The sequence below is a fragment of the Delphinus delphis genome, chromosome 7 (assembly GCF_949987515.2).
Source record: "Delphinus delphis chromosome 7, mDelDel1.2, whole genome shotgun sequence".
NCBI lineage: Eukaryota > Metazoa > Chordata > Mammalia > Artiodactyla > Delphinidae > Delphinus > Delphinus delphis.
In genome coordinates, this window is record NC_082689.1 from 19,204,908 (window position 1) to 19,232,892 (window position 27,985).

The window sequence follows — 27,985 nt, forward strand, 5'->3', positions numbered from 1 at the left end:
AAAGAAAAATTATTGTTACAAAAACAGAAGCATGTTTTATTTCAATCCTGTTGACGGAGTGAGGATGGAACACAGAAAATGCGGGGCGGGGGAGGGGTCCTCTTTATACACACAGGACATCAGGATCAACTACAAGGAACAATACCCATTTCCACCCCTCCCCGCAACTCCTACATGGGGTCCAAGGCCAGCTGAGAATAGATGGTACAAGAATTAAGATACTATTGGCACAGTACAATGGCCAATGCACCGAAAGATGCAGAAGAGAATTTTTCAGGGAGCAAGGCCTGGCCCTCAGCTGCTTCCCCAGAGGAGGGGGAATGAGAAAACTTTGGCTCAGAAGGAAGGCGGTTGGCAAAAATCAGGATTACCCTAGCTGGACTTTCCAGGTCAAAACTATGGGCTGAAGGGAGTCAAGACATTTATCCAGTCCATGCTGTTCTCTGATTTCTCCAAGACCTCTTCTCTTCAGGCTTGAGATTAGTGAGAGCTGGCCTGGTTCTCCTCTTCATTTTGGAAAGCAGGGGAATAAGTGCTTATCCGACCCTTTCTACATCTAGGCTACTTAATTACTACTTTCTTGGCTCTAAAGAGACAGAAGCCAACTAACAAGCCGGCTCCCTTTGTGAAAGTCGGCTTGAAAGAGCCCTTGGGTTGGCAAACTGCCTCTGCAAAGGTTTCTCTGAGCCTGCCCCTTATAAACCCTCCCCAAATGTATTCAGGGACACCTTCAATCATGTGAGATGTGGGCCAAAAATACTTGGTCTCTCTCTAGTTGGGTTAATAATCCCATCTTTGACTGGAGATGGGGATTAGAGACAGAGAAAGCAGGTGATGGCAGGGGGGAGGACTGGGGGAAAGCAAGGCAGTTTACACTGCAGATTCAAGCCTCTGGATTGTGAATAGAGTCACCTAAAGCTCCAGAGCAGGAAGGGGGATTCTCTGACACAATATGAAAATGTGTAAAATATTTTAGTGGCAACCCTGTAATTCCCATAGACCAAAGGGGAATGTGTCAAAAAAAAAAAAAAAAAAAAAAGACGGAATAAGTGAGGAAGCAGAGTCCAGCCCTCTATCTTAAATCTGAATAAAATTAACTCATTCAGCTAATACTGCTTCAAGTACAATCACGAAGACAGATGGAACTGTAGATTCACACTAGGGCAAAGAATAGGATCAAGTAGCCTATCATCTTAAGCACAGACACCTCCCTTTTAAAAGTCATCTAGAAAATATCTTTGAGGACTTGAACTGAAGGTGACGTCCACCATCTCCTCTCCTCCCCCAATACAATACCCTTCCAGGACAGCCTGATGAATTAAGACGTCTGTTTTAAGTTTAATAGGAGGGAAGTGAAGAAGGGAAAAGCACGGAGATTTGGAAATGCTAGCAGCTAAAGCCAAAAGCAAGGTTAAGGTCCTTATGGCATCCAGAACTAGGGGTAAAAGAATGCGAAAGGGAAGGGAAACAGGTGGTGGGTTCCTGCTGTCCTTTGGCTTTATATCCTTCCCCTGCCTCCCATTCCTCCCAACAGCTCATGCAGCTACTGGCCTGCTAGAGGGGATGTAATGCCCAGACCAACTTTTTATTGAGCTTACGCATCTAACAGACTTGTAAACAGTACCAACTGACAAAGTTTTGCTGAATATTACAGCTTGTGTCCACTAAATACACCTCTCTCTGAGATTAAAAACAAAAAACCAAAGTAAACAAATACTGAGAGAGAGGATGAAGAGACATATCTTGAGTCTTCCAGGAAGGCAAAATAAGAAAACGCCACATGGCTTGGTCCCAGGTGTTCACCATGCCTAGAGTGCTGCTGCTGTCACCACTGTCTCCCCTCCCTGCCAGTGGCTGGGTAGAGGTGAGGGAGAACGATCATCTTGGGCATGCTGCAAATACAGCATTTGCTGGTGTTGACACCCTCCTTGGCTGTGGTGGCAGAACACTGTGTCAGGAGCCCGTTTCCTGGGAGTAGCAGAAGGAGCCCAGGTCCTCAAGGCAGCCTGATGGCAGCTCATACACCTCAGCAGGGGTACCGTGCCCCTTTTCTCCAGTGCAGTTCAGCATTGAGGTCGTCTATTCCCAGTCGGCGATAAAACCTGAGCTGTATTCCTCGCAGGTTCCCCCTCCCTTCCCCAACTTGGGGGAGTAGTGGGAGGGGACGGGGGAGGATCACTGAGGGGGCAGGGGGATACCCCGGGGATCGGTGACCTGGCCCTCTTGCAGGTTCTTCACGAGTTGTGCAAGCCAGCGTTTAGTGGTGGTGTCATCTTTTAGCACCTGGGCGAAGGTCGTGTCCTTCAGCTGGTCAGGGAGGCACTGCCTCAGTGCTTCACGTGCCCTACATCAGAAATAAACAAACCGACCAGGGAGACCAAACAAATAAACCCATATCTGGGGGACAGGGAAGAGCCCTTTTCTTAGATATAAATACATAGAATCCTGGGAATCTATGGTTCTGTCAAGGTACTTTAAGAAGCCATTAAAATTCTTTAAAGCTTATGTTAGGCATAGGCTCAGATTGCTCCAGGATCTGTTGTCTGCAAACATTTTCAGAATGATGCCCCAATGTAGGATTTTGTGACAAAGCAAATGGAATAAAATGGTGCAATAATTTACTTCAATTCAAACTGCTTTCTGATTTATTACAGTAAACATTGTCATAATACTCATGTTGGAAATATATGGATTATATAGTAAATGAAATATTCCAAAATCAGTACATTAACAGGGGATATGACCTCACTCATAGTATGATAAATTAATGAACTTTAAACTGATATAAATTTGTGTCTTTCCAAAAACAGCTTCAGCTTTATAGTTAAAACCCTTAATAAGAGATGAGCAGTAAAAACAAATCTATGGTAACATTATTATCAGATGAACTTTTAAATGTTTCATTTACTTTAAAATATGACCAGTAAAAGTCGAATCTGAAAACTCAAAAAGGTAAATGTTAACTATTTATAAGGCTGTTTTTTAAGAAAAGTTATAGCTTTTGTACTCAGCCTAGTTTCTTTGTACAAGGAGAGTTTTAAATAAACATATTTTCAAACTTTGGTGAAAACAGGAACCACTAAAGAACAAGACAAAATGGTCAAAGAAATAGTTAGGGCTTAAATAACCTCAGTGGCAGGAGGCTGAGTTCACATTAAATCAAGTTATCCTCATTCCTAAGAACACAGAAATCAACCCATTATGTGGTTTAGCAGAATCTGAGCAAGTGGCTTTCAGCATGAATTATGGATTTACAAAGCAAAAGGTCAAATATTTCTAAAACGCATTGTATCTACAATGTATGATTTCTGGCAGAAAGATTACGAACATAGGGAGATAAAACAATTAGCTCAAGGACTTTACAGGAAGAGAACTGGAAATATAATTCAAGAGCCCTCTGGGCCTGTTCCTTTCTTAAGAGACCTTTGAAAGTATACTTTTCTTTCTGACCACCTGGAGTAGCAACAGAAAGCTCAAACCACAGGAGTAATGTATCATAAGATTCACTGTCTGAACTCTCTGGAATTTTAGAGTAGGGTACGGAGTTCCAGTGGGGAGATAAAACTCTGATGGATTTTTAAATTCAGTACTTCAGATTTTAAAAGGAATTAATCAAGGTCTGTCTCAGACAAGCTAAATATAGTTTTATCCCTTCCCTGTCCTAAAGACATAGGAGCTACCCCATGAGATGGGGCAACTGCTCACTAGAGTATTTCCCCTGAAATACTCACCAGAGTATTTAAGTCCTATAAATCCTATAAATGTTTACCTGGGATTATCTGAGAGTCGAAGGTAACATCTTACTACATGCTTCAGCAAACGGGCGGAAGGCTCTTTGGATAGCTGCAGGACCATCTTACCCTGTTTCCCCCAAAACAAGGTGGGATAGGAAAAAAACACACAAAACACAAAATAATCCTAGTTGATATCAGAGAGCAGATATTGCAAGAACAGTTATACAAGATTCCACAGTTGTTATTTCTAGTTGGGAGACTGAAGCAGCTCAGTATCGACTGCAAAGCGACTAAGCTGTGTGATCAGAAGCAGTTTCAAAGAAGGCAAATGAAAGAACTCACCAAGATCATGGCAACATGGGAGAAACGCTCATACGTCTGACATATATAAGCCAAACCAGTGTCATCTAAGAGGATCTTCTGGAGGATAAATGTGGCAACCTGGAGTAAAACAAAATTAAGGAGTCCAAAACGTTGCTCAGACTTGTCTTCCAACTGTCTGTTTTTCTCCCAGGAATAACCATAAGCAGAAAACTAAGCAAATACCCTTGCATTCTATATAACTTACTTGACGAGACACGCATAGTACAAAAAAATTAATAAATATTACCATATTGGACATTTACTATGTGCTGGAATTTCTCCTTAAGCCATAACATGCCTTATCTTATTTTCACAACAAACCTATGAGGTAGGTACCATTGTTATTCTCATTTTACATAAAAGGTAGGTAATTATCAGAGTCTTAAAAACAGAGAGACTGTCTGTTACTGAACACCTACTATGTGCCAGGTGTAACTGTTGATCAATAACTTGCCAGGTTAAGGTCCCAAGTGACAAAGCTACTAACTCAGAGTTGAGATCAAACCCAGTTAAACACAGAGCCTCTTCCCTTTTCCATGGGCCAAGATGATTTTAGCAATTCAGCTATGCCTCATCTCTTCCGAATGAGTTAGGTAAATCTTTTCTTATTCTTAAAAGATCTTAAAGAAAATAAGACTTTTAAGCCTCCCTTCGAAAATTGTTCCAACAGTAATAAAGAATATACTCACTTTAAGCTCATTAACTCTTACATAGATGGGATTAAAAAAATACTAGTTTAATTCAAGTCAAATGATTATTATAATGATTCTCTTCCTCAGCTGCTCTGCAGAAACAACTGTGGGAATTGTTTTATTTTACTATTTTACTGGGGTATAACATTGTGGTTGGCTAAATAATGGCCCCCAAAGATATCTAGGTCCTAATCACCAAACCCTGGGGATGCTACTTTATATGGCAAAAGGGACTTTACAGATGTGATTAAGTTAAGAATCTTAGGGGAAGATTAATCATCTTGGATTATCCAGGTGGGCCCTAAATATAATCATCACAAGTGTCCTTAAAGAGGAAAGTGGAGGGAGATTTGACAATAGAGGAGAAGGTGATGTGACAGAAGCAGAGAGAGATTTGAACATGCTACACTGCTGGCTTTGAAGATGGAAGAGGGGGCAGTGAGCCAAGAAATGCAATTCTAAAAGCTGGAAAAGTCAAGGAAAGGGACTGTCTCCTAGAGCTTCCAGAGCGAATGTTGCCCTTACTGGCACCCTGACTTTAGTTTTAGCTTGGTTAAACTGATGTATACGGTTGCTGGCTTCCAGAACTGTAAGAGAATAAATTTGTGGTGTTTTAAGCCACCAAGCTTGTGGCAATCTGTTATAGCAGCAATAAGAAACTAATACAAACATATACACAGTAAAATATGTAAAGTGCACTAATCTTAAGTGTATCTTAATTTTTACATCCTACACATCTGTGAACCACAACCAGATTAAAATACAGAACATTAGGAGGTTGGGATTAACACATACACAATATTAAATATAAAATAGATAACCAACAAGGACCAACTGTATAGCACAGGGAACTATACTCAATATCTTGTAATAACCTATAATGGAAGAGAATGTAAAAAAAGAAAAAAAAATATAAGAATCACTTTGCGGTACACCCGAAACTAACACAACATTGTAAATCAACTATATTTCAATAAAAATGAAATAAAATAAAAATTTTAAATAAAATAAAATACAGAACATTTCCAGCACCCCAGAAGATTCCCTTGTGCCTTTTCCCAGTCAATATCCTTCCCTGAGAGGTAATCACTATTCTGATTTATCCTCACTGACTGTTCTTGCCTGTTCTTGAATTTCACATACATATATGAGTCATATGGTATGAACTCATATATATCTGGCTTCTTTCACTTGACATAATATCAGCCACATTGCATGTATCAGCAGTTCATGCTTCTTAACTATTGTGTAGTTTATTTTGTAACTATACTACAATTTACCCTGCATAGTAAAAATGCTATAAATACTCCTATATATGTTTTGATGCCCATGAGAGCTTTTTTTTTTTTTGCCATGCTGTGTGGCTTGTGGGATCTTAGTTCTCTGCCCAGAGATCAAACCTGGGCCCTTGGCAGTGAAAGCGTGGAGTCGTAACCACTGGCCCGCCAGGGAATTCCCGAGAGCTCATTTTTCTTGGGTATACATTTTTGGGTGATAGGGTAGGTTTATGTTTATAGTGGATACTGCCAAACAGCTTTCCAAAATAACAGCTTTCCAAAATAACTTATACTATACACTCACCCAGGGGGATTTAAAAAAAAACACAAATGTCCATACTTTATCACCCTGCAGAACGGTTCAGTAGGTCAGATATGGGACCTGGACATTGATGTTTTAAAAACACTTCACAGGGACTTCTCTGGTGGTCCAGTGGTTAAGAATCAACCTTCCAATGCAGGGGATACGGGTTCGATCCCTGGTCGGGGAACTAAGATCCCACATGCCGCGGGGCAACTAACCCCAGGTGCTGCCACTACTGAGCCCACGTGCCACAACTAGAGAGAAGCCCGCTCGCTGCAACAAAAGAGCCTGTGTGCCGCAACTAAGACCCAACACAGCCAAAAAAAACCCCAAAGAAACAAAAACACTTCACAGGTGATCATGCCACACAGCTCTGACTGAGAACCTCTGCTCTACTGGGTGTCTACTATGGCAAGACGTTTGACTAAGCATCGTACATAAAAAGTGAACGCAACGAGGTGTCTGCTTGCATGGAGCAAAAGAAGAAAGACTTGCCAGGAAGTGACTATAAACCATAAAACGTAGGATAGGAAAAGTATTCTACTTGAAGCGTAGTAAAGGTCAATGGGAACATCTACACATCAAGGATGAATTAATTCTAGTAATGGGCAAGGAATGTAAATAGGGGAGGGATCATTAGGATGGGGGTTCCTGGAAGAAATGTCACTAAAGAAGCAATGAATCTTTTTCTGTCCCAGCCATAAGAAGCCAACTTGAAAAAACCCTATTCATAGGCAACTATGAATAAAAAATGACAGAATACAGTTGTAACCATTCCAATCCGGTCCCGGAAAGCCACTGAAATTAACAAAAGGAATAAAATTAAGGGACAAATGAGAGAAGAAAAGCATGAATAGGGACTTCCCTGGTGACGCAGTGGTTAAGAATCCGCCTGCCAATGCAGGGGACATGGGTTCGAGCCCTGGTCCGGGAAGATCCCACATGCTGCGGAGCAACTAAGTCCGGGAGACACAACTACTGAGCCTGTGCTCTAGAGCCCATAAGCCACAACTACTGAAGCCTGCGCACCTAGATCCCGTGCTCCACAGCAAGAGAAGCCACTGCAATGTGAAGCCCGTGCACTGCAACGAAGGGTAGCCCCTGCTCACCGCAACTAGAGAAAGCCTGTGCACAGCAATGAAGACTCAATGCAGCCATAAATAAATAAATAGATAAATAAATAAATAAATAAATTTATTTATTTAAAAAACAAAGAAAAAAGAAAAGCATGAACATAGATCACATGTCACTTATTCTTTGTGTGTTAGTAGAAAATTGAAGACAGAGGTTTAAATCCTCCCTAACACACAAACCTTAGATGGCAGGCTGGGTGGAAAAGTATTCAGAGGTAAAATACTTGACTTAAAAGCTGCCAACTTCAGCTCATAACATCTCTCTTTCCATCCATTATTTTTAAACAAATGGCAATCTTGGATAAAAAGACGCCCACAGGGAAACTTCTATTGAGACATACCCTACACAGGGGTAACAAGTAATACTTATCTGCATTTTCAAGGAAATTGAAGAGAATGTGGACTTTAAAGAACATTTTAAAAAATTCAAAGAACATAAAAAATTCAAAGAAGAGCTGAAAGGACATGAGAAGTGAGAGGCAGAGACTAGAGGAAAAAAATTAATACAAAATTAAACTGCTACATGTATACACGGAATACTTCTGGAAGGATTCTACAAGAAAGTAGTAATACTGGTTACCACTGGAGAGAAGAACTGAGAGGCTATGGTAGGAGACTTCCATTTGTTTGTATACCCATTTGTAGTAGCATTTGAATTTTTACTTTATTTGTATTGTGAATTCGAAACAAAAAAAATTTAAATCATTACATCTACTTATGTCCAACTCAGCAATAAGTATTTACCAAATTAAAAATTAGAGTGACTAGTCTAGTCAATGTGACTAGATACACTTTGGAAGCAGAAGTAAGATATTGCTAAAAATAGTCAGCAACATGGAAAAGTAGCCTTGAGAAAAATCACGACATGAAATTAAAGATAGAAAGTAGAGAGGGAAAAAATATATATTTGAAAAATAGACAATACAGCATAACTGATGTTGCTGAAGCAAGAGGCCAAAACAAATCAAAGGGAAAACTATAAAATTAACCAAAAAAGAGACACAAAGAGTAGGCTCTTCCAGAAAAAAAATCTGATATAAGATTATCAAATGATGGACTTCCCTGGTGGTCCAGTGGTTAAGAATCCGCCTGCCAAGGCAGGGGACATAGGTTCAATTTCTGGTCTGGGAAGATCCCACATGCCGCGGAGCGGCTGGGTGCGTGAGCCATGGCCGCTGAGCCTGCGCGTCCGGAGCCTGTGCTCCGCGACGGGAGAGGCCACGACAGTGAGAGGCCCGCGTACCGCAAAAAAAAAAAAAAAAAAAAAAAAAAAAAAAATGTCTGGAATAATACACCTGTGTAGTGAGAAGTGGGTTCAGATGAAAGGGAGAAATTTAGTGTTTTAACATGATATTCTTCTGACGGGTCTGGGTTTTAAAATTATCATTATATAACAATTTTTATTTAAAAGAGAAAAAACATTCATGAAAGTTTCAAAAAACCTGAAGAGAGGCAGAAAATGATAATCATGAAGAAGTAGCCCAAGAGTCAACAATATAGAATCTAATTAAGATAAAAACACACACCGTTTTAGAAAGTTCACTTCCAGATTCCATAATGCGCAAACACAAAGGGATAATTTCTGTTGTCAGTAAAAAGTTGATTACTTCCTGCTCATCTGTTTTCACCAGGGCCCCTAAAGAAAATATGGACAAACAAAATTATTTCAGAGTCAGGGTTTCCAACTAAAATTGTTCATCCAGCTAGTTGTAGAACTTAACATACAACACAAACTGTGGTTTATTAAAAAAAAAAAAAGAGGAAGAAAAGCACAGGTTGACTGTTATCAGTCAACACTAAAAGATCAGGTACCAAGTTTGGTCTACCATATAGTTAGCATCTGTTTAGCTATCTAAATAATTTTTCTATCACTCTTGGTAGGCATTCATACAATAATATCACCATCTCTTCTCCATATACCTTAGGTAAGAGAAAAGAATTCTACATCAGTATTAAAGCACATTCCCAGGTAGCAAAGAAGGGATGAATCCTACTGAATCTGAATCCTACTTAAGTCACAATAGGCATAAACAAACATTACTTCCTGGTTATTCAATTGCCCTCTTTTCCCAAAGAGCACAAACACTGTAGGGCATACCTAAACAAGAAACACACACACCTGGATTCCAATTCTGGTTCCACAACTAGTTTACCTAAGTTTGACAAAGTTACCTTCCCTTTGCAAGCCTCTGTTTCTTTATAAAATAAGAGTTGGACCAATGACTTCTAAAATTCATCCCAATTCTATTACTCTGTTGGTTTCTAAACTTACACCACTGACCGGGTGTCAGACACAGTTCACTGATATCCTCTCCATTCTGCATATAGGGAGGCAGAGTCCCATTAAACAAATGACTGTTCCTTGAGCTGCCCAACGCATCACTAGCTTTTATATGAAAGGCCTTAGTTAACTGGACCTGTAATAACTAAAGTCAATCACTTCAGGAGAGAGTAATATCATTTACTTTAACCAGAACTGACAATCTACAAATGCTACATCTCTAAACAGCACATACCATAATTTACTAACATGGCCTGCTGCAGATGGCAGATTATTATCTCACTTAGATTTTTTACATGTAGGTCTAAAGTCCATTTTGTTAATTTTGTATAGAGTACAAGGTATAGATCATGGTTCATTGCTTTACATATGGATATCCAATTGTTCCAGCACGATTTACTGAAAAAGACTATCCTTTCTTCACTAAATTCTCTTTGCAGCTTTGTCAAAAATCCAATTGACCATAATTGTGTGCGTCTATCTCTGTACTCTCCATTCTGCTCTACAAGTCTATCTTTTCTCCAATACCACACTGTCTTGACTCTGTAGTTTTCCAGTAGGTCTGGAAATCAGGTAGTATATGTCTTCCAACTTTATCCTTCTTTTTAAAAAATGCATATTCTAGTTCATTTGTCTTTCCAGATAAAATTTTAGGATCACCTTGTCAATTTCTATAAAAAAAATCCTACTGGGATTTTGTTAAAATTGCTCTAAATCTATATATCATCTGGGGGAGAACGACATCTTAACGACATCTTAACGATAAACCAATTGATGAATATGGTGTATCTCTGCATTTATTTAGGTTTTGATTTCTTTTGTCCTTGTTGTATAGTTTTTAGCTATAGACTATGCACATATTTTGTAAGACTTACACCCAAGTTTTTCACGTTTTGGTGAAATTTCAATCTCTAACTGTTTAGTGCAAGCACACAAAAATGTAATTGATTTTTGTATAATAACTCTATAACTTACAACCTTGTTAAACTCACTAGTTCTAGTAGCTTTTTTCTGTAGATTCTTCAAGACTTTTCAATGCAGTTAATCATGTTGTATGTGAACACAGTTTTCTTTTTCCTTTTTTTAAAAAAATTTTTTATTGAAGTATAGTTTCTGTACAATACTGTGCAAGTTACAGGTATACAATATAGTGATTCACAATTTTTAAAGATTATACTCCATTTATAGCTATAAAATGTAGCCAATATTTTATTTTTTCCTTTCTAATTTGTATGTCCTTTATTTTTTTTCTCTTGCCTTACTGCACCGGTAAGGATAACCAGGATGAGAATGAATAAGACTGGTGAGAATGAACATCCTTGCCTTGTTTTCAATCTTAGGGGGACAACATTCAGTTCTTCACATTAACTATGATCTTAACTGAAGGGTTTTGTTTTTGTTTTTGTACTTTATCAGGTTGAGAAAGTTCCCCTCTTTTCCTGCTTTGCTGGAGTTTTTATCACGAATGGATACTGAATTCTGTCAAAGGCTGTTTTTATAAACTACAGAGAAGATCACATGATTTTTCATCTCTAGTCTGTGGATACGGTCAATCATAATGGCTGATTTTTGAAAGTTGAACCAGAATGATTTCCTGGGATAAAACCCACATGGTCATTATGATCCTTGTTACATGTTGTTGGATTTGATTTGTTACCATTTTGTTGAGAATTTCTGCATCTGTGTTCATGAGGGATACTGGTCTATAGTCTTTTTACTTCTTTTTCTGTTTTTATTATCAGAGTAATGCTGCCCTCACCAAGAGTTGAGAAGCCTCCTCTCCATGTTATGGAAAAGTTTTTAACAGAATTTGTGTTATTTCTTCTTTAAGTTTTTGGTAGAATTAACCAGTTGAAACCATCTGGGCCTAGAGTTTTCTATGTTGGAAGGTTTTTAACTACAAAAACTATTCAGCTTATCTCTTTTTTTTTTTTTGAGTGCACTCTGCCAGACCGTATTTTCAAAGAATTTGTGCATTTCACCTAGGTTGTCAAATTTATGGACAAAGAGTTATTAGCAGTATTATCTTATTATCTTTTTAATTGTCTGTAGAGTCTTTTATAATGCACCCCCTTTCATTTATGGTATTTGTAACTTGTGCCTTCTCTTTTTTTTTTATCAGTCTGTCTGGATAGAGGTTTATTAATTTTATTGAATTTTTTCAATAAAAAATTGGGGTGGATGAAATGGGTGAAGGTGGTTAAAAGGTATAAACGTCCAGTTATAAGATAAATAAGTCCCAGGGGTATAATGTACAGCATGATGACCACAGTAACAATACAGTATTGTATGTTTGAAAGCTTCTAAGAGAAATCCTAAAAAGAGAGATCGTAAAAAGTTCTCATCACAAGGAAAAACAATGTTGCCTAGGTGTGATGATGGATGTTAACTAAACTTACTGTACTGATCATTTTGCAATATATACATATACCAAATCATGTTGTATACCAAAAACGAATACAATGTTATATGTCAATTATATCTCAAAAAACAAAACAAAAAAACACTGCTTTTGGTTTCACTGATTTTATGTATTGATTTTCTTTTCATATTTTCATTGATATCTAGTCTTTATTATTTCCTTCCTTCTGTTTGCTCTGGTTTAATTTGCTCCTTTTTCTAGTTTCTTAAAGAAAAGCTTAGCTCACTGATTGAAGACCTCTCTTTCTTTCTAGTATAAGCATTTAATGCTACTAATTTCCCTCTAAGCCCTACTTTAAGCTGCATCCTATAAATTTTGATACGTTGTATTTTTACTTTTACTCAGCTTCAAGTATTTTCTAATCTATGTTACGTATCACTTCATTTATATTCAAACTTGTCTGATAACCCTTGAACTGCAGGAAAAAGTCTAGGCCCAAACATTCATCTTCTGCTTGTACTCTCAATGACTTGGGAGAAACTGAGTTTCTAAAAATACATGCAAGGGTAGACAACTGGCTTAATACCATCCAAGTACTGTTTCCACCCACCACCACAGTCAACATTTACCCTAACAACACATAAGTGCATCATCCAACCACAGTAGTAAAAAAAACAGCAGAAGTAGGATGATTTGAATTAGAATAATGAATACAAGTGTTTTCTTTTGGCTGGAATCATGTTGATGTTTTAAATCCTACACGAGACGTTTTTATATCTTACAAGCTGGAAAGAATATATTGGGAAAAAAGTTTCTAATTACAGTACCACTTGGGAGAAGATGTAAAAAACAATAACATTCATTTGGAGTATGAGATAACAGTTACTTCTTAAAAGTAGAATAAAATGTTCCTGAGAAATACCAAACTTTTAAATTATACTTCCTGATTCATGGTTTATAAACATAAGGATGTGAACACAGGTTGAACATAAAAATAATAACCAAACAAAACAAAGTTTGTATAACTAATGTTCTTATTATTTGGTTAGTATGTCGAGCAAAAACTATGAGAAAAAGACACTGAAAAAAGGAAGGGCAATTTAGGAAAGAAATCTTCTTGAATGTATTTACATTTCACAAATCTAAAGATTTTACTACCTAGGAGTCTAAGATCTGAAATAGCTGATATAGCGTTTTAGACACATCTCCCATAATAAATGTACATGGAAACATTAATTTGAGCATGCAAAAATTCAACGAGCTAAAACAGAAAGTAAATCCCTGGAATTATGGGAGAACAGCTCAGAAGTGACAAAGATGAAAAATCAAACCAAGAAACAAACTCAAATTCTTACTCCTGTAATAATAATCTTTTGGTTAACACTCTTGTTCTTTACTTTCCCTACAATTATTAAACATTTCTACATACACACTGAATTTAATCCCAAATGTTGGGTCTTACAGCCTTATTAACAATACTCAGAATGGTACTTGGTAAGAGCAATAATGTTCTGATATTCATTTATTAGTAAAAACTAATTTATTAGACTCAACCCCGAAGACAAAAATGAATAACTGGTGAACAAAAGCTACAAAAGAACAGACAAAACACCTAAGACCACTATTATGAATGATGATGATCCCAGGCTTGCGAAACGATCCTAATAACTTACCAATAACTCCAAGACTGGTTAGCCGAAGATACTCAAAGGGACGTGTTTTGCTGACAGTGTGCAAAAAGGGGTACAAAAAAAGTGGGATGTGTGCTGCAAGAAATGCTGACCTAAAAGAAAAAAATAATCACATTCAGAGCCCAGAGTTAATTTCTAAGGATTCTGAACATTCCCAGGTGGTTAATTCTATAAGGTCTATAACACTGCTTGACCAAGGAATCTCTAGGAAAGACTGTTACTGGTCATTAGTCTAGACTAGTGGTTCTCAGTTGGGGTGATTTTGCCCCCTCAGGGGCAATGTCTGGATATATTTTTGGTTGTCATACTGAAGGGATTGACATCCACTGGGCAGAGGCCAGGATGCTGCTAATCCTACAATGCACAGGACAGTCCCCTCTTATCCCCCTCCTCCCACCGCAAACTTAATCCAGCCCAAAATGTCAATAGTGTCAAGGCTTCAAACCCTAGCCTAGACCAATGGTTAAGAGAACGCACAATTTTCCCTGTATTCAGTACCAAGTACTTTAAAAACTGATAAAATATCCAACTGCAAGTTTTAAAAAATAGGTCATAAAATGCACTTAAGGGCCCAAGAGATTCTCCTAGATGCCCTCCCTCATCTAGTTTATGGGTCAACAGTAATATTCACAGGTAGGAGCTGAGAAAAACTTATAAACCAAGACAAAAAAATAAAGCAGCCATTATTAAGGTTTATCTGTTATGCTTAAATACTCTTTTTTGGTTAGAGCTTTCAGATACACTAAGTATCCTAAAAACATTTCAATCTGCAGCTAATATGTTCAGCAACTAATATGGAATCAGTCTATTACTTTATATAATTTATAATTATAACTTACAGGAGAGCCAACACCCAAAAATTTTAAGAAAGTACTCTTGCATTTTTAAGTACTTAAAAGTAATTTTCTTAGCAATGTTTCTGAAGTTCCGAAAGGTCAGTGCCAGCCTAGCACTCAGATTTTATAAGGAAAACCTGACAAAGAGAGGAAAGGCTTTAATAAAATGACTATTAAGTGCTTTAAGGCCATAAAAGTCACAAAGCAGATTCCTGAACAGAATCTCCCCTTTCTTAATTCGTCAGATATAGCAGGAAGGCAAAAGTGTCTCAATTTGAAAGTCAATTCTCATTTATTACAGAGGTTGCCTAAAATCCTGTGTTAAAAAAGATTCTGAAGCCAAATCTGGCTTACTACGTGAGAAAAAAGTGCTGAGTCCAAATACTAACTGAACTCCTACTAAATGCCATGCACTGTGCCTCATGCGTGGCACAGTGATGCCTACCATGGATTCAGGAGGGGGAAGTAGCTGTATGCCTGACCTTTCCTGAGAGGTGACCACCAATCCTTTAAAGTTCCTTGCTACCAATGGGTAAAAAGTAAATAAGACAATGGAATACCATTCAGACTTAAAAAGGAAGGAAATTCTGACATATGCTATAATATGGATGAACCTTGAGGATATTATGGTGAGTAAAATAAGCCAATCACAAAAAGACAAATACTATAAGATTCCATTTATAACGAGGTACTCAGAATAGTCAAAATCATAGACGGAAAGTAGAATGGTAGTTGCCAGGGCCTGGGGGGCAGGGGAATGGGGAGTTATTGTTTAATGCGTATAGAGTTTAAGTTTTATAGGATAAACAGAATTATGGAAATGGATGGTGGTGATGATGGCACATTATGAATGTATTTAATACTACTGAACTGTATACTTTAAAATGGTTCAAATGATAAATTTTACATTATTTATATTTTACCATAATTTGAAAAGGCAAAAAATTAATTATATAAGAACATGTTAAACAATACCATATTGTTACTACACTAAAATCTGGTGAATTAGAGACCAGAAATTCTTGAGGAAAAAAAAAGTAAAAGAAGAGTCCCAAGGATCCACACCCACACACGTGCACCCTACTGCATGACCCTCCTCTCATCATTCAGAAGTTAGGACCACATTCAACACAAACCTCTACCCACACACTCATTCAAAGTATTTACCTGGTTTCTGGGTGTGATGCTACACATTGCAATAATGCCAGAGCGTTGCAAACTCTGTTAGACTGGTGTGCTGTCAAGGTGGGTGGGTTGATAGATGGATAAATATTTACAATTTCCTAAAAATGGAAATCAGCACCAGATGAACAAGGAAAAACTTTAATTCCCATGGTATGAAAGCAAATAACTTTAATTCCACGTATCCTATAAGAAGCGAACCATTAAAAGAGGGGGAAGAAATAAACAATACTATCTTTTCATCATAAATGTACCTGACTGAGACTATCTGAGACATTTCTACATATATCTCTAGGAAGACCTCTATGGAGGCAACTGTGGTCAACCATACTTCCTCCTATATCCTGCATCATCTGTTGAGGCTTTCACTTGAGGGACTCATATTTATAATCCCCCCTTTTGTCAACACCCTACTTTTAGTTGCAGTGATGAGATAGCTAGCCAGAAAGTGTTAGTAAATCAACCACAGTGACTCACAAAAAAGTTTCTCCTTGGTCAGGTAGCAACCGCAAAAGGGGGAGATAAGAACATGGGTATATGTGTGGGGATATGTACAAACAGCAGGGAATATATGTATTCTCCGCCGAAAGGCAATGATTTGCTGAACACAATTCCATTTATCTTAATTGTAAAACTTTTACACAGAAAATGTTCCTATAAGAAAGATTAGTTTCTTGGGTACGTGTTGTAGAGACAGAATATGAATTTACTTAATAGATTTAAAAAATTGATCTAATTATTGGGAATTATGGACAATACTTTAAAGGATGATCATTCTATCTTGGTTCTTAGGACTATACTGTATCAATTTATTCCCCACAAATGACCGTTCTGGTCAGAACCAAATTTCAGTTATTTATTCTTCAATGTACAAGAATACCCACCTTTAATCCTACAGCTGTTATACCTTTATCTTAACATTTTCTTTCCCCAGAATATACCTTTCAGTTCTTATACCTTCCTTTCCATCCCCCCCACCATGTAGTAAATATTATTTTGTAGCACTCTTAAAGTTGTGTTTCTCAAAGTGTAGCTCTTACACCATGTACATTGGAATCACCTGGGTGTGGGGGAGCTGCCTGTTAAAAATAGATTTTTCATCTTAGACTAAATATATCAAATCTCTTGGGTAGGATCCAAGAACCTGCACTTTAACAAGTACCTTAGACTTTTCTAAAACAGATTCTTACAAATGCTAACATTAAAAAATATATATACATTCTGGGACTTCCCTGGTGGTCTACTGGTTAAGGCTCCGTGCTCCCAATGCAGGGGGCCCGGGTACGATCCCTGGTCGGGGAACTAAGATCCCACATACTGCAACTAAGCCCGCGCACTGCAGCTACTGAGCCTGCATGCTCTAGAGCCCATGCACCGCGAGTAGAAAAGCCCGCATGCCACAACAAAAAGCCCACGTGCTGCAATGAAGACCCAGTGCGGTCAAAATAAATAAATAAACTAATTAAAAAAATAAAATTTAGGACTTCCCTGATGGCGCAGTGGTTAAGAATCCGCCTGCCCAGTGCAGCGGACATGGGTTCGATCCCTGGTCCAGTAAGATCCCACATGCCACGGAGCAACTAAGCCCGTGCACCACAACTACTGAGCCTGCATGCCACAACTACTGAAGCCTGCACGCCTAGAGCCCGTGCTCTGCAACGAGAAGCCACCGCAATAAGAAGCCTGTGCACTTCAATGAAGAGTAGCTCCCGCTCACCGCAACTAGAGAAAGCCCCCGCGCAGCAATGAAGACCCAACGCAGCCAAAAATAAATGAATAAATAAATTTATATTAAAAAAATAAAGTTTTAAAAAATAATAAAAAGAAAAAAACCATCCTACCAAAGTTTTCATAATCATTTGGGCAAAGGCAGAGAGATACAAGTGTGATAAACAGGAATGACATGCAACTCATGGATATATACCCACCTGTAAAAGTGCTGCAATAGTACCAAATGAATGCCACAGCATGGGTGCAAGGTCAGGAACAGATTCTCTCTTTTTACTTAACTCCAGCAAAGCATTTTCCCTTGTCTCAGGACTGGACAGCTCATTGATCCACTGATAGATCTTTTCTCTATCCACCTGAGCCAGTGCAGTAGGCACAGGCTTCAAGTGAAAACAAGAAAGTAAACGTGAGTTTCATTAGAGTCAAATCAAGTCTTACTCTGCAGTAGCCTTTGGAGGGAACATATTTTTTGTAAATACTAGGGGAGCTTTTCTAAATACATATACTTGATGTAAATGAATTAAATCTATCAAAATCTGAAAGGCACACACTCTTTAATAATTCCATGTTTAGAAATTTATCCTACAGGTCTACTTGGGCTGTACTGAAGATATACCAGAATATTTACTGCTGCACTATTTTAAAAGCAGAAAACTTGAAGTCTATCAACATCTATCAATAAGGAACTGGTTAAATATACAGGAGTACATTTTTATATGGAATACTACATAGCCCCTTAAAAAAGAGTTAGCTCTATACTGTGCTGATACTAAATAAGAAAAAAAAAAAACCCAAAAAGGGTGCAGAACAGCATATACGCTTCCATTAACACACACATATATTCTTATATATTTATATACAACATTTCTAGAAGTACACATAAGAAATTGTTAACAGTAGTTACCTCTAAGGTTGGAATCTATATGAGAGACCTACTTGTCATTGTATACAATAAAATCTTCTGCATATAGTTTAAACTCTTTTTTTTAACCATGTGCCTATGATGGTTTTTGAAAGAAAAAGCCCTCCCCCACATTGCTCTTCCTTCCCCAGTAATTCCAGCATCCCCCTCCATGAAGCAGAAAATCTATGTAATTTGGAAAAACTCCCCCCTCTAATGATTCTTATACATATTGTACCTCCACCCCTCAGAGATTCATTCATTCCTTACTCGTGTAGGGACTATATAAACAGAACATGCTTTCTTTATTGTGCTAAAGAATCTCAATATTCCAAAAAATTTGAGCACTTCTATAATTCTTCACATTTGTCAAACAGGCTTGTTACCTTGGTTAAGTCCCTTAACTATTCTTATCTGGAAGATAAGATGGGAAACTAGAAAAATGATAACCATTGCTATTTCTGGCTCTAAAGTCCTAACAAATTCATGGTGATTTCCATCCCTAGCCCAATATTTTCTCACTTAATTTCCCCCCAAACCATGAGGAATTATAGGGTAGGTAGACAGAAAAAAGGGATCTACACTTGCAGATGAAACTACTAATGCTCAGAGGAATTAACTTGCTCAATTCACCCAAGTACAAAAGTTGCATATTCCAATCTTTCTTGAACCATATTACACCAGCTTCTCACACTATGCACATGTTCCCACTACACCTTAGTGTGATAGAATGATGACCTACCCATCGCACAGATATAAAAATAAGGAACAAAAAGGAAAACTGTGTTTGCTGAAGAACAGAATGAAGTCTAAGATGGACTTTGAGTAGTAGTCACATTTACTCAAGCTGAACAATTGCCTTCTATAAATGGAAGCTTGATTAGAAGCTTTTAGTTTAACGTTTATCATTTCTCTTGCTTGCTAGAATGAACCACAAGGTGCTCTGCTAAACAGACTAAAATACCATGTAATTTAAGTCCTCTTTAAGTGCCTCAGAGTAATCTGCTAGAAGTTGCTTTGTAATTCCCATCAGTGATGCACCTCAAGAAAACATAGGCTCCTAAATGATGCAGAAGGAATAGTTTTCCTGCCCTCCGCTCCCAACAGCAAAAACAGTATGGTCCAAGCACTTGACTTTTCTATGTTACCACAGATAGGCCCTTGACTTTAAAAATTATTTTTGGAAATGTAATTCCCACCAGAAGATAGGATATGTTTACATTTAGAGTATTACATCACCTTAAAAGCTCAGTAGAAACAAGGGCTAAAATTTTAGCTTTGGGTTTCCTGCCCACAGTCTCTTGGATGACCCACAATCCTAAAGAGGGCCCCACAGACAATGCTCCAGCAATATAGTGTCTATCCTGATTAGTCATTACTCATTCCTAGAGGCCTGTCATCCAGACACCACCATCAGTAGACTCCATCACCCTCTCTAAAGCCAATTTGTGACTTGTACCCAGCACCCTGTACCCTATCCTGTCCTGGGGAACCCTAGGTGAACAACGCCAGGCTGCACTGGTAGACACCAGTCAGCATATTGTGGCTTCTGAACACCAGGTCCTATCTCCACATATGACGTTTCCAGAGCTGGCTTGACTACAGCAGAGGAGATCGTGCCCCTGGAGTGGTGCTGGCACTCTGGAGGGTCAATATCTGGTGCCTACTTGGGTCCCTAAGGCCATGACAACCTGCTGCCAGTAATACTCCAACTTCTGCAGCCTCCATTGGACTTTAGTTCTAAGAGAGCTATGGACGTCAGGTAGGTGGTAATGTGGCCCTCAGGTATAAGCTTAGAGATGAGTTCTGCAGCCACTCTAACAACCAGAAGGCAGTTAGGGCAGTTTGGTACCAGGAAATATCTGAGGTAGGGACCCTCCTTTTCATCACCCCTGATGAATTTTGCCCCAAATTTAATAGGAGGAGTTAGTTTAAACCCACTGAATACCTATTTGTTATCGGATGAATACAATTATTTCTTAAAAGTGAGAGCTCACATACATAGTGCTTACTCTGTCAGGCACTGTCTTAAATAAATACTTGTCATTACCACCCTCATTTCATAGATGAGAAAACTGAGACGTTATTTAAAAGTTAAGTGGCAAAGCCTAGGATTTGAATTCAGGTAGTCTGGCAGCAGAGTCCATACTCTTAACTGCCTTGCTAATGCTGCTTCTCACTTGCCTGAAAGATTAGGTCTGATCTAAACACAACTTTCCAAAAAACTATTTCCTGTGACCTAGACAAAAGAAATAGGAAATATATAAAAATCTCAGACAAAAATTAAAATGTTACTGCTGTTAGTTCAGCAGAATCTGAAAAACAATCAACACCCATGAACAATATCATTGATACTAAGAGAAATTCTCTACTTATTGAGATTATGAGGTACTTAATAACCATCATTTTAATGGGAAAAGTCAGTGAAATAGTTTGACATAGTTCCCTATGTCAAATCATGGCTCAGATGGGCATAATTCAGCTAGTGATAACCACCAACACACACAAACACACACACACACCCCTTCCCTACCAACATTAACAAGTAATTTTATAACACACAAGGAAAGTTAGTTATTTTGGAGAATAAAAAGGAAGTATTTTTGCTCTTTTTTTTTTTTTGGCCGTGCTGCTTGCCTTGAAGGATCTTGGAACCCGGGCCCCGGCAGTGAAAGCGCCGAGTCCTAACCACTGGACCGCCCGGGAATTCCCATATATTTACATTTTGAATTACGCACTGATTTCTATATTAACTTATATTACCAGACGACTGATAAAATACTTTGGACTTCATCCCTGAATAAAGCCCCAAAGCACAACTCCAGCATCTTACTAGATCTTGATGGTAATAAAAACCCCAAATGCATCTGACTCTCCTTCTGAATCCCAAAGATCGTTTAGGCACACCTGTCACAAAAATGTTAGAATCTGAAAATTGATGCCTTCCTAAAAGGGAGTGGGAAGTAAAAGAGGGGGTGGGTAGATGAGGAAAAAGAGGGAACTGTACTGTACTTTTATTTATTTATTTATTATTATTATTATTTTTTTTTTGCGGTACGCGGGCCTCTCACTGTTGTGGCCTCTCCCGTTGCGGAGCACAGGCTCCGGACGCGCAGGCTCAGCGGCCATGGCTCACGGGCCCAGCCGCTCCGCTGCATGTGGGATCTTCCCTGACCGGGGCACAAACCCGTGTCCCCTGCATCAGCAGGTGGACTCTCAACCACTGCGCCACCAGGGAAGCCCTATTTATTTATTTTTTAAAATTAATTAATTTATTTATTGGCTGTGTTTGGTGCTTGTTGCTGCACACAGGCTTTCTCTAGTTGCGGCGAGCCGGGGCTACTCTTTGTTGTGGTGCGCAGGCTTCTCATTGTGGTGGCTTCTCTTGTTGCGGAGCACGGGCTCTAGGTGCGAGGGCTTCAGCAGTTGTGGCACGCGGGCTTGGCTCCAGAGCGCAGGGTCAGTACTTGTGGCACAGGGGCTTAGTTGCTCCGCGGCATGTGGGATCTTCCCAGACCAGGGATCAAACCTGTGTTCTCTGCATTGGCAGGCGGATTCTTAACCACTGTGCCACCAGGGAAGTCCCTGTATTGTACTTTTAAAAAGCATGGTTTCATTGAATGATCACAGCACCGTGGTTATAATCCTCATTTTACAACTGATGGAACTATGAGTAAACGGTGGGCAGACTTCCTCCTCCTCCAATTCTCTATTTAAAGATTACCTCTAAAGATTCCTAGTTCAATTGCTATAATTCTTTTTTTTTTTTTTTTTTTTTTTTTTTTTTTGCTGTACGTGGGCCTCTCACTGTTGTGGCCTCTCCCATTGTGGAGCACAGGCTCCGGACGCACAGGCCCAGCGGCCATGGCCCACGGGCCCAGCCGCCCCGCGGCACGTGGGATCCTCCCGGACCGGGGCACGAACCCGTGTCCCCCGCATCGGCAGGCGGACCCCCAACCACTGCGCCACCAGGGAAGCCCCTGCTATAATTCTTTAAATTTATAATTTACTAATACATTTCTGAGGCTGTGGCTGATACAATCTACCAGCACACACCGTCCAGTGGTAGAGAAGCAAATTTATCTGATTTCCCTTTTGGAAACTACCTAACTTAAACACATTAACAATAACGGCAGGATACTACCACAAAAGCAGAGGGTAGCATTTCTTGAATTGAAATCTCTGGATCTTTTCCTCAGAAAAATACACAATTTCAAACTGTTTTGCACATAATTTATTTTTACCTAAAATTTATACATAATTTCAGGGAACTCACAGATCCTGCCTGTACCCCTTTTACAGACCTAGAATTAAGAACATGTTGTCAAGTTTAAGAATAAGAAAGACCTTGGGAATTCCCTGGTGATCCAGTGTTTAGGACTCTGACCTTCCACTGCAGGGGGCCCGGGTTTGATCCAGGGATCGGGGAACTAAAATCCTGCAGGCCGTGTGTGGTGCAGCCAAAAAAGAATTAAAAATAATAAGAAAGGGCTTCCCTGGTGGTGCAGTGGTTGAGTTGAGCCTGCGCGTCCGGAGCCTGTGCTCCGCAAGGGGAGAGGCCACAGCGGTGAGAGGCCCGCGTACCACCAAAAAAAAAAAAAAAAAAAAAAAAAGACCTTGATTTGCAAGTAACTACACAAGTACATAACTGGAATGCACACTGGATTGGGAGCTAGAAGTGGCTTCAAAACAGTTTTGCCATTTTTACCATTGTGTGACCTAGAATAAATCATTTACTTTTCTAAGCCTCCATTTTATCATTGGTTATATGAGGGAACTAAATTAATTATCAAAGTCTCAGCTCTAAAATCTCAAAAATTTCTTTCTTTAGTTACAAGTGAGAGACTAAACTAACTGGCTACAAAAAAAATCAGTTTGGGCTTCCCTGGTGGCGCAGTGGTTGAGAGTCTGCCTGCCGATGCAGGGGACGCGGGTTCGTGCCCCCGGTCCGGGAAGATCTCACATGCCGCGGAGCGGCTGGGCCCGTGAGCCATGGCCGCTGAGCCTGCGCGTCCGGAGCCTGTGCTCCGCAACGGGAGAGGCCACAACAGTGAGAGGCCCGCGTACCGCAAAAAAAAAAAAAAAATCAATTTTACTGAGGTACAATTTGCATACAACACAACTTTTAAGTGCACCCATTTAAGTGTACATTTCAATGAATTTTGAGAAACCTATATACCCAAGTAACCACCACCACAATCAAGATACATTACTGGACATTCCATTATCCCCCCCAAATTCTCTATACTCCTTTCAGAAAACCCCACACCCAGCCCTCTACTATAGACTAGGTTTGATTTTTTCTAAGAACTTTTAATAGGAGGCAATGTTTACTGAAATACTATGTGCCAGTCACTGTGGATTACCTCAAATTATTCTCAAAATTCTAAGAGGAAACAGGTTCAGGGAGGTTTAATATACTGAAGTTTACACAAGCAAGTATATGGCAGAATTACATTGAAACTCTAGTCTACTCTCTAGAATCAGTGAGTCCTACTTTGTCTATAGGACTGAAATCACAAATATTCCTCCAAGTTTAAGAAATTATTTAAGAACCCAATACAGAAGTTTAAGTTTGATATTCTGTTACAGTTGGATTTGAGTAAATAGTGGGTTCAATTAACATACCCAGAGGCAAAGTCATTTATGAGAAGTCTGATTTGAACTATTAGTTATCAGCCTCAACACTTCCAACATCAAAAACAAGACCAATTACATGTAACTATATACTTTTAGCTATAACCTACTTAGAGTCAGTGGTTCTTTCCTTTCAACAGATGTGTTAAAAAATGTCTGTACTATCAACTAGGAGGGACTCATTCTCCTCCTTCCTGTTTATTGGTTTGTATGTGGAAAATGTATTTCAAGTAACATTTTTCTTTCAGTGAAGCTTAAGACATTTATCAAAGTGAGTCACCAATGGTTAACTCCAAGTGTCACTAACACAGGGTACTGATAGTTGGTCTTCCACTTCTGAAAAATCTTAACAGAATGTGAAAAGAAGATATTTAGAACTTAGAAAAGATCCACATTTACCCATAAATGGGAAAGAAATATGATCCCCCCTCTTGAGTAAACTAAAAAATTGTTGTTGATGGCTCTCTTAAACAGAAAATGGCCAAATCTATCAATAAAATTTCATGTTCGAGGACCAAAACAGCTGTTGGTTTTCTTATCGATGAATACATGATAGTGAATAAAAAATGGAATTAGATTGAAATAGAGATTATTTCTGGTCTGGAGACGACTCAACACGTGGCTTTGGGTGTCTACATAATGATGATATAACAAGAAAACACCTTTCTTAATAGTGCCAAAGGGAAACACTAAATTAGCTTAACTATCCTCATATCTTTATAAAATATGGGCCAGAATGTTCTTCAAAATAACTTTTTAAAAATGGAAGTGAATAAGCAAAGAAAAGTTGGTTAATTTGCTTAAATCTTCAATAGGAGACAGCTGTCTGAATTAGATCCTTCAGAGTGCTTAATGTTCTTTCTACTTGCCAAAGAGGAGGGGTCTAGCACTGCTTCAGCGAAGAGATATAAAATGACTAATGCAGCTGCTGGTTACATGGAAAGTGAGGAAAAAGCAAGGGTTTAAGGATGTCAGAATTGCCACTGGAAATTAGTGGGGAAAAAAAACAAAAAACGAAGCATACCCAATGCATCTCCTAAAGGTTTACATTTGGCTGTTTTAGATCACTAGTATAACATTCATTACAAAAGACCCATTGTATGTGAAGATCTGTGGTACTATTAAGCTGAAGCAGTCTTCAAGGTCCATAACAGGTGATTTGTTACTTTGCTGAGGCAGGAATTAGAGTCCCAAGGCTGAAGTCTGGGAGCAAGTCTTTTAACCAATGAATGAACATAGCCAACCACTGAGCACTCTCTTATTCTTATTTAAAACAATCCTGTGGGGTATTTCTGTTTCTATTTAGTAGATGTGAGAAAGAAATTACATTCTGCAATGGCAATAATGAAGATGTTAAGATGTATTCTGCAAAGAATGAGAAGAGTCCACTATACTACAAATTGCTGGCATAATAAAATACTAAAGGAAAGAGTCAAAATTTAAGACACATCCCAAATGATCTCAATTCCTCCATCTAGTGAATAACATCCTGCATTCGTATGTGATCACATTCTCCTTTGATAGTACTATCTCCCTAGCTGAAGTGATTTACTTGTTATTTTAAAAAAAAGAAATAAAGATAACACAAATTTTCATCATTAGACAAAAAGTAAGCATCTTCTCAAGCTGTTTAGATTACTGCAGGCACTGCTGCATGTATTATTAACTCCTCAATTTCTAGTGAGGGATATATACCATTAGTGTCCCTTTACCCAGATCAGAATAACACAGGCAGTTTAGCCTAATGGAAGGCATTAAGGGTTGGGAAAGAGGTGGCTCAACTTTTTTTTGCTTCAGATTCACTAACCAAATATTCCAGTGAATGAGTGGTACAAATGAACTTGTCAGAGCTTTTGTGTAGTCCAAACAGCATAACAGGTTAAAAAGTATCAAAAGCTCAATTTCTAAATAAAGGTAAGGCACTATAAATTTACTTGAAGAAACACGTACTGAGTTTTTAAGTAATGAACCACAGCTCTAATATCTGTTCAAAAGATGTATTAGGGAGCAACTGGAAAGGAACTGAATAGGTAGAGTCTGGGGAGGCACAGGGGAAAGAGCAGCTTGGTATCAAAGCCTAGAGAAGACAATCAGATTTTGAGAGATGGATGAGCCAACCTTAGCAGAATCCTTTGTTTAACCTGCCCCCCTCCTACCAGCAACAACCTCATTTTCTGACTAGCTTCTTCCCATATTACATGTAAAATCTGGAAGAAACAAAAGAGCTGGGGAAACTGCAGTCATCTAGTTAAGAGATATATAAAAGGTACCTCTCTCTGTGAAAAGTTACAAACACTTTAGAAACTTGGTGCCAGGAGGCAGAGATGCCACTTGCCCTGGAAATGACAATGCTGTCTATAGCCTAGTCACACTCAGCTCACTTTCTGACTTTAAAGTTGAGGCAACTTTTGTCCTCTATTTAGGATTTATGTTATTTTGCCTGGTAATGCAACTTCAGTATATTACTCTCTCCTTAAGTCACTTCACCTTGGTTAAACTGAAAAAGTTGGATGGGCATTCAGAAGAATATGCTCGAATCACAAGATCCTGTCTGCCCATTACGGCTATTTGCTCTCAGTAGTCACCTCCCTCATCTATACGGCGTCATTCAGCAAAATATTTCAGCCCTTACTTGGTGCCAGGAACTGACTTGGCACTGGAGTAACCATATAAACAGAACCCACATGATCCCTGTCCCTGACCTCAAAAGGGGGACAAATAACAAACAAGTAAATTAATACAAGAATTACAAATTGGGATCAATTCTTTGAAGGGTACTCTAACAGAGAAAAGTTGGGGGGGTTACAGAACTACTTTAAATAGGGCGGTCAGGGACGGCAACTCTAGGGAGATTTAGACAGAGACCTGAGGGAAAAGGAGCCGGACACCCACATGGGTGTGTGTGTGTGTGTGTGTGTGTAAGAGATGCAACCTGGAGTGGAAAAGCGTTAAGTAGAAGAGATGTAACGGCGGCCAGTGTAGCTGGAGCCTGCGGAGCAAGTGACAGAAGAGACTGAAAACCTGGGTAAGGAACATAACGTTCAGAGGGCCTTGTAGGCCAAGGCAAAGAGTCTGGATTTTCTCTCAATGCAATGGGAGACCACAGGATTACTTCACATAGGTTAATTTACTCTATCTATTTTTCTTGGTAAAAGATCACGCTGGTAAAATGAGATGTGTGAAAAAAGGTTTTAAGCGCAGAGAACCGTCAGTCGGACATAGTAACTATTCGCTTCTCCAGGTCTCGGATTTTGCATCTGTAAAGCAAGTGGTTTGAGCTAGAAGCCATTTCCTCCCCGCCGCGATGTGCCTAAGCAGGGAGCTCCAAGAGCACGGGCAGTGTCAGGCGGACTGCGGAAGTCCCCTCGCCCCCGCCAACGCCAAGCACGGAACTGGCGCCCTGAAACTGTTGGTCAGCGAAATGAATCAATGAATGGCCCGTCCGGGCCGCGAGGGAGGCGCTCCAGCCGCGGGACCAGGCCCTGGGGCCAGAAAAGAACGCGCTACGCGGCGTCAGAGGCCGCGGGAGCTGGCCGGCGAGGAAAGTGGGGGCCGGCTCCGCCACAGCCAAGCGCGGCGAGGAAGGGGGCCGGGGCTTCGCGGGTTGAGGGCAGGAGGAGCAGCCCGACACAGGGAGCTAGGAAAGAAGGCCGAAACGCCGGGCTGAGGAGGCGTTCTGGGCCCAGGCTGGGCGGCCCAGCCACTTACCGCAGCCGTTGCCAGACTGTGCATGTTGGGAGCGGCCGCCGCTCTCCTCCCACCGCCGGACACGCCCGACCCGCGTCCCAGCTTCAGCGCCTCAGCCGCTGAAGCAGATAAGCCGCCACAGCCGCCATCCGCCTCCGGCTGGCTCCGCCCCTTCGC

General features: G+C 39.6%; 1 protein-coding gene across 1 annotated transcript; it reads right to left on the bottom strand.

Annotated features, from left to right (window-relative positions):
* Positions 1 to 24: 24 nt before the first annotated feature.
* Positions 25 to 27,973, bottom strand: CNOT9 (CCR4-NOT transcription complex subunit 9). Its single transcript, XM_060016110.2, has 8 exons — positions 27,830 to 27,973; positions 17,784 to 17,963; positions 15,841 to 15,956; positions 13,820 to 13,929; positions 9,030 to 9,139; positions 4,077 to 4,175; positions 3,770 to 3,861; positions 25 to 2,344 (listed from the first exon to the last, which is right to left on the bottom strand). Exons 1-8 carry the CDS (start codon positions 27,851 to 27,853, stop codon positions 2,176 to 2,178), a joined length of 900 nt encoding a protein of 299 aa, XP_059872093.1. The 5' UTR covers positions 27,854 to 27,973; the 3' UTR covers positions 25 to 2,175.
* Positions 27,974 to 27,985: the final 12 nt, after the last annotated feature.

Coding starts and splice junctions, on each gene's coding strand:
- CNOT9 (XM_060016110.2), bottom strand. CDS start 27,853: ATGCACAGTCTGGCAACGGCTGCG. Junction 15,957..17,783: donor CTATTGCAGCACTTTTACAG/GTGGGTATATAT, acceptor TTCCATTTTTAG/GAAATTGTAAATATTTATCC. Junction 2,345..3,769: donor CGACTCTCAGATAATCCCAG/GTAAACATTTAT, acceptor TTTCTGATGTAG/GGCACGTGAAGCACTGAGGC.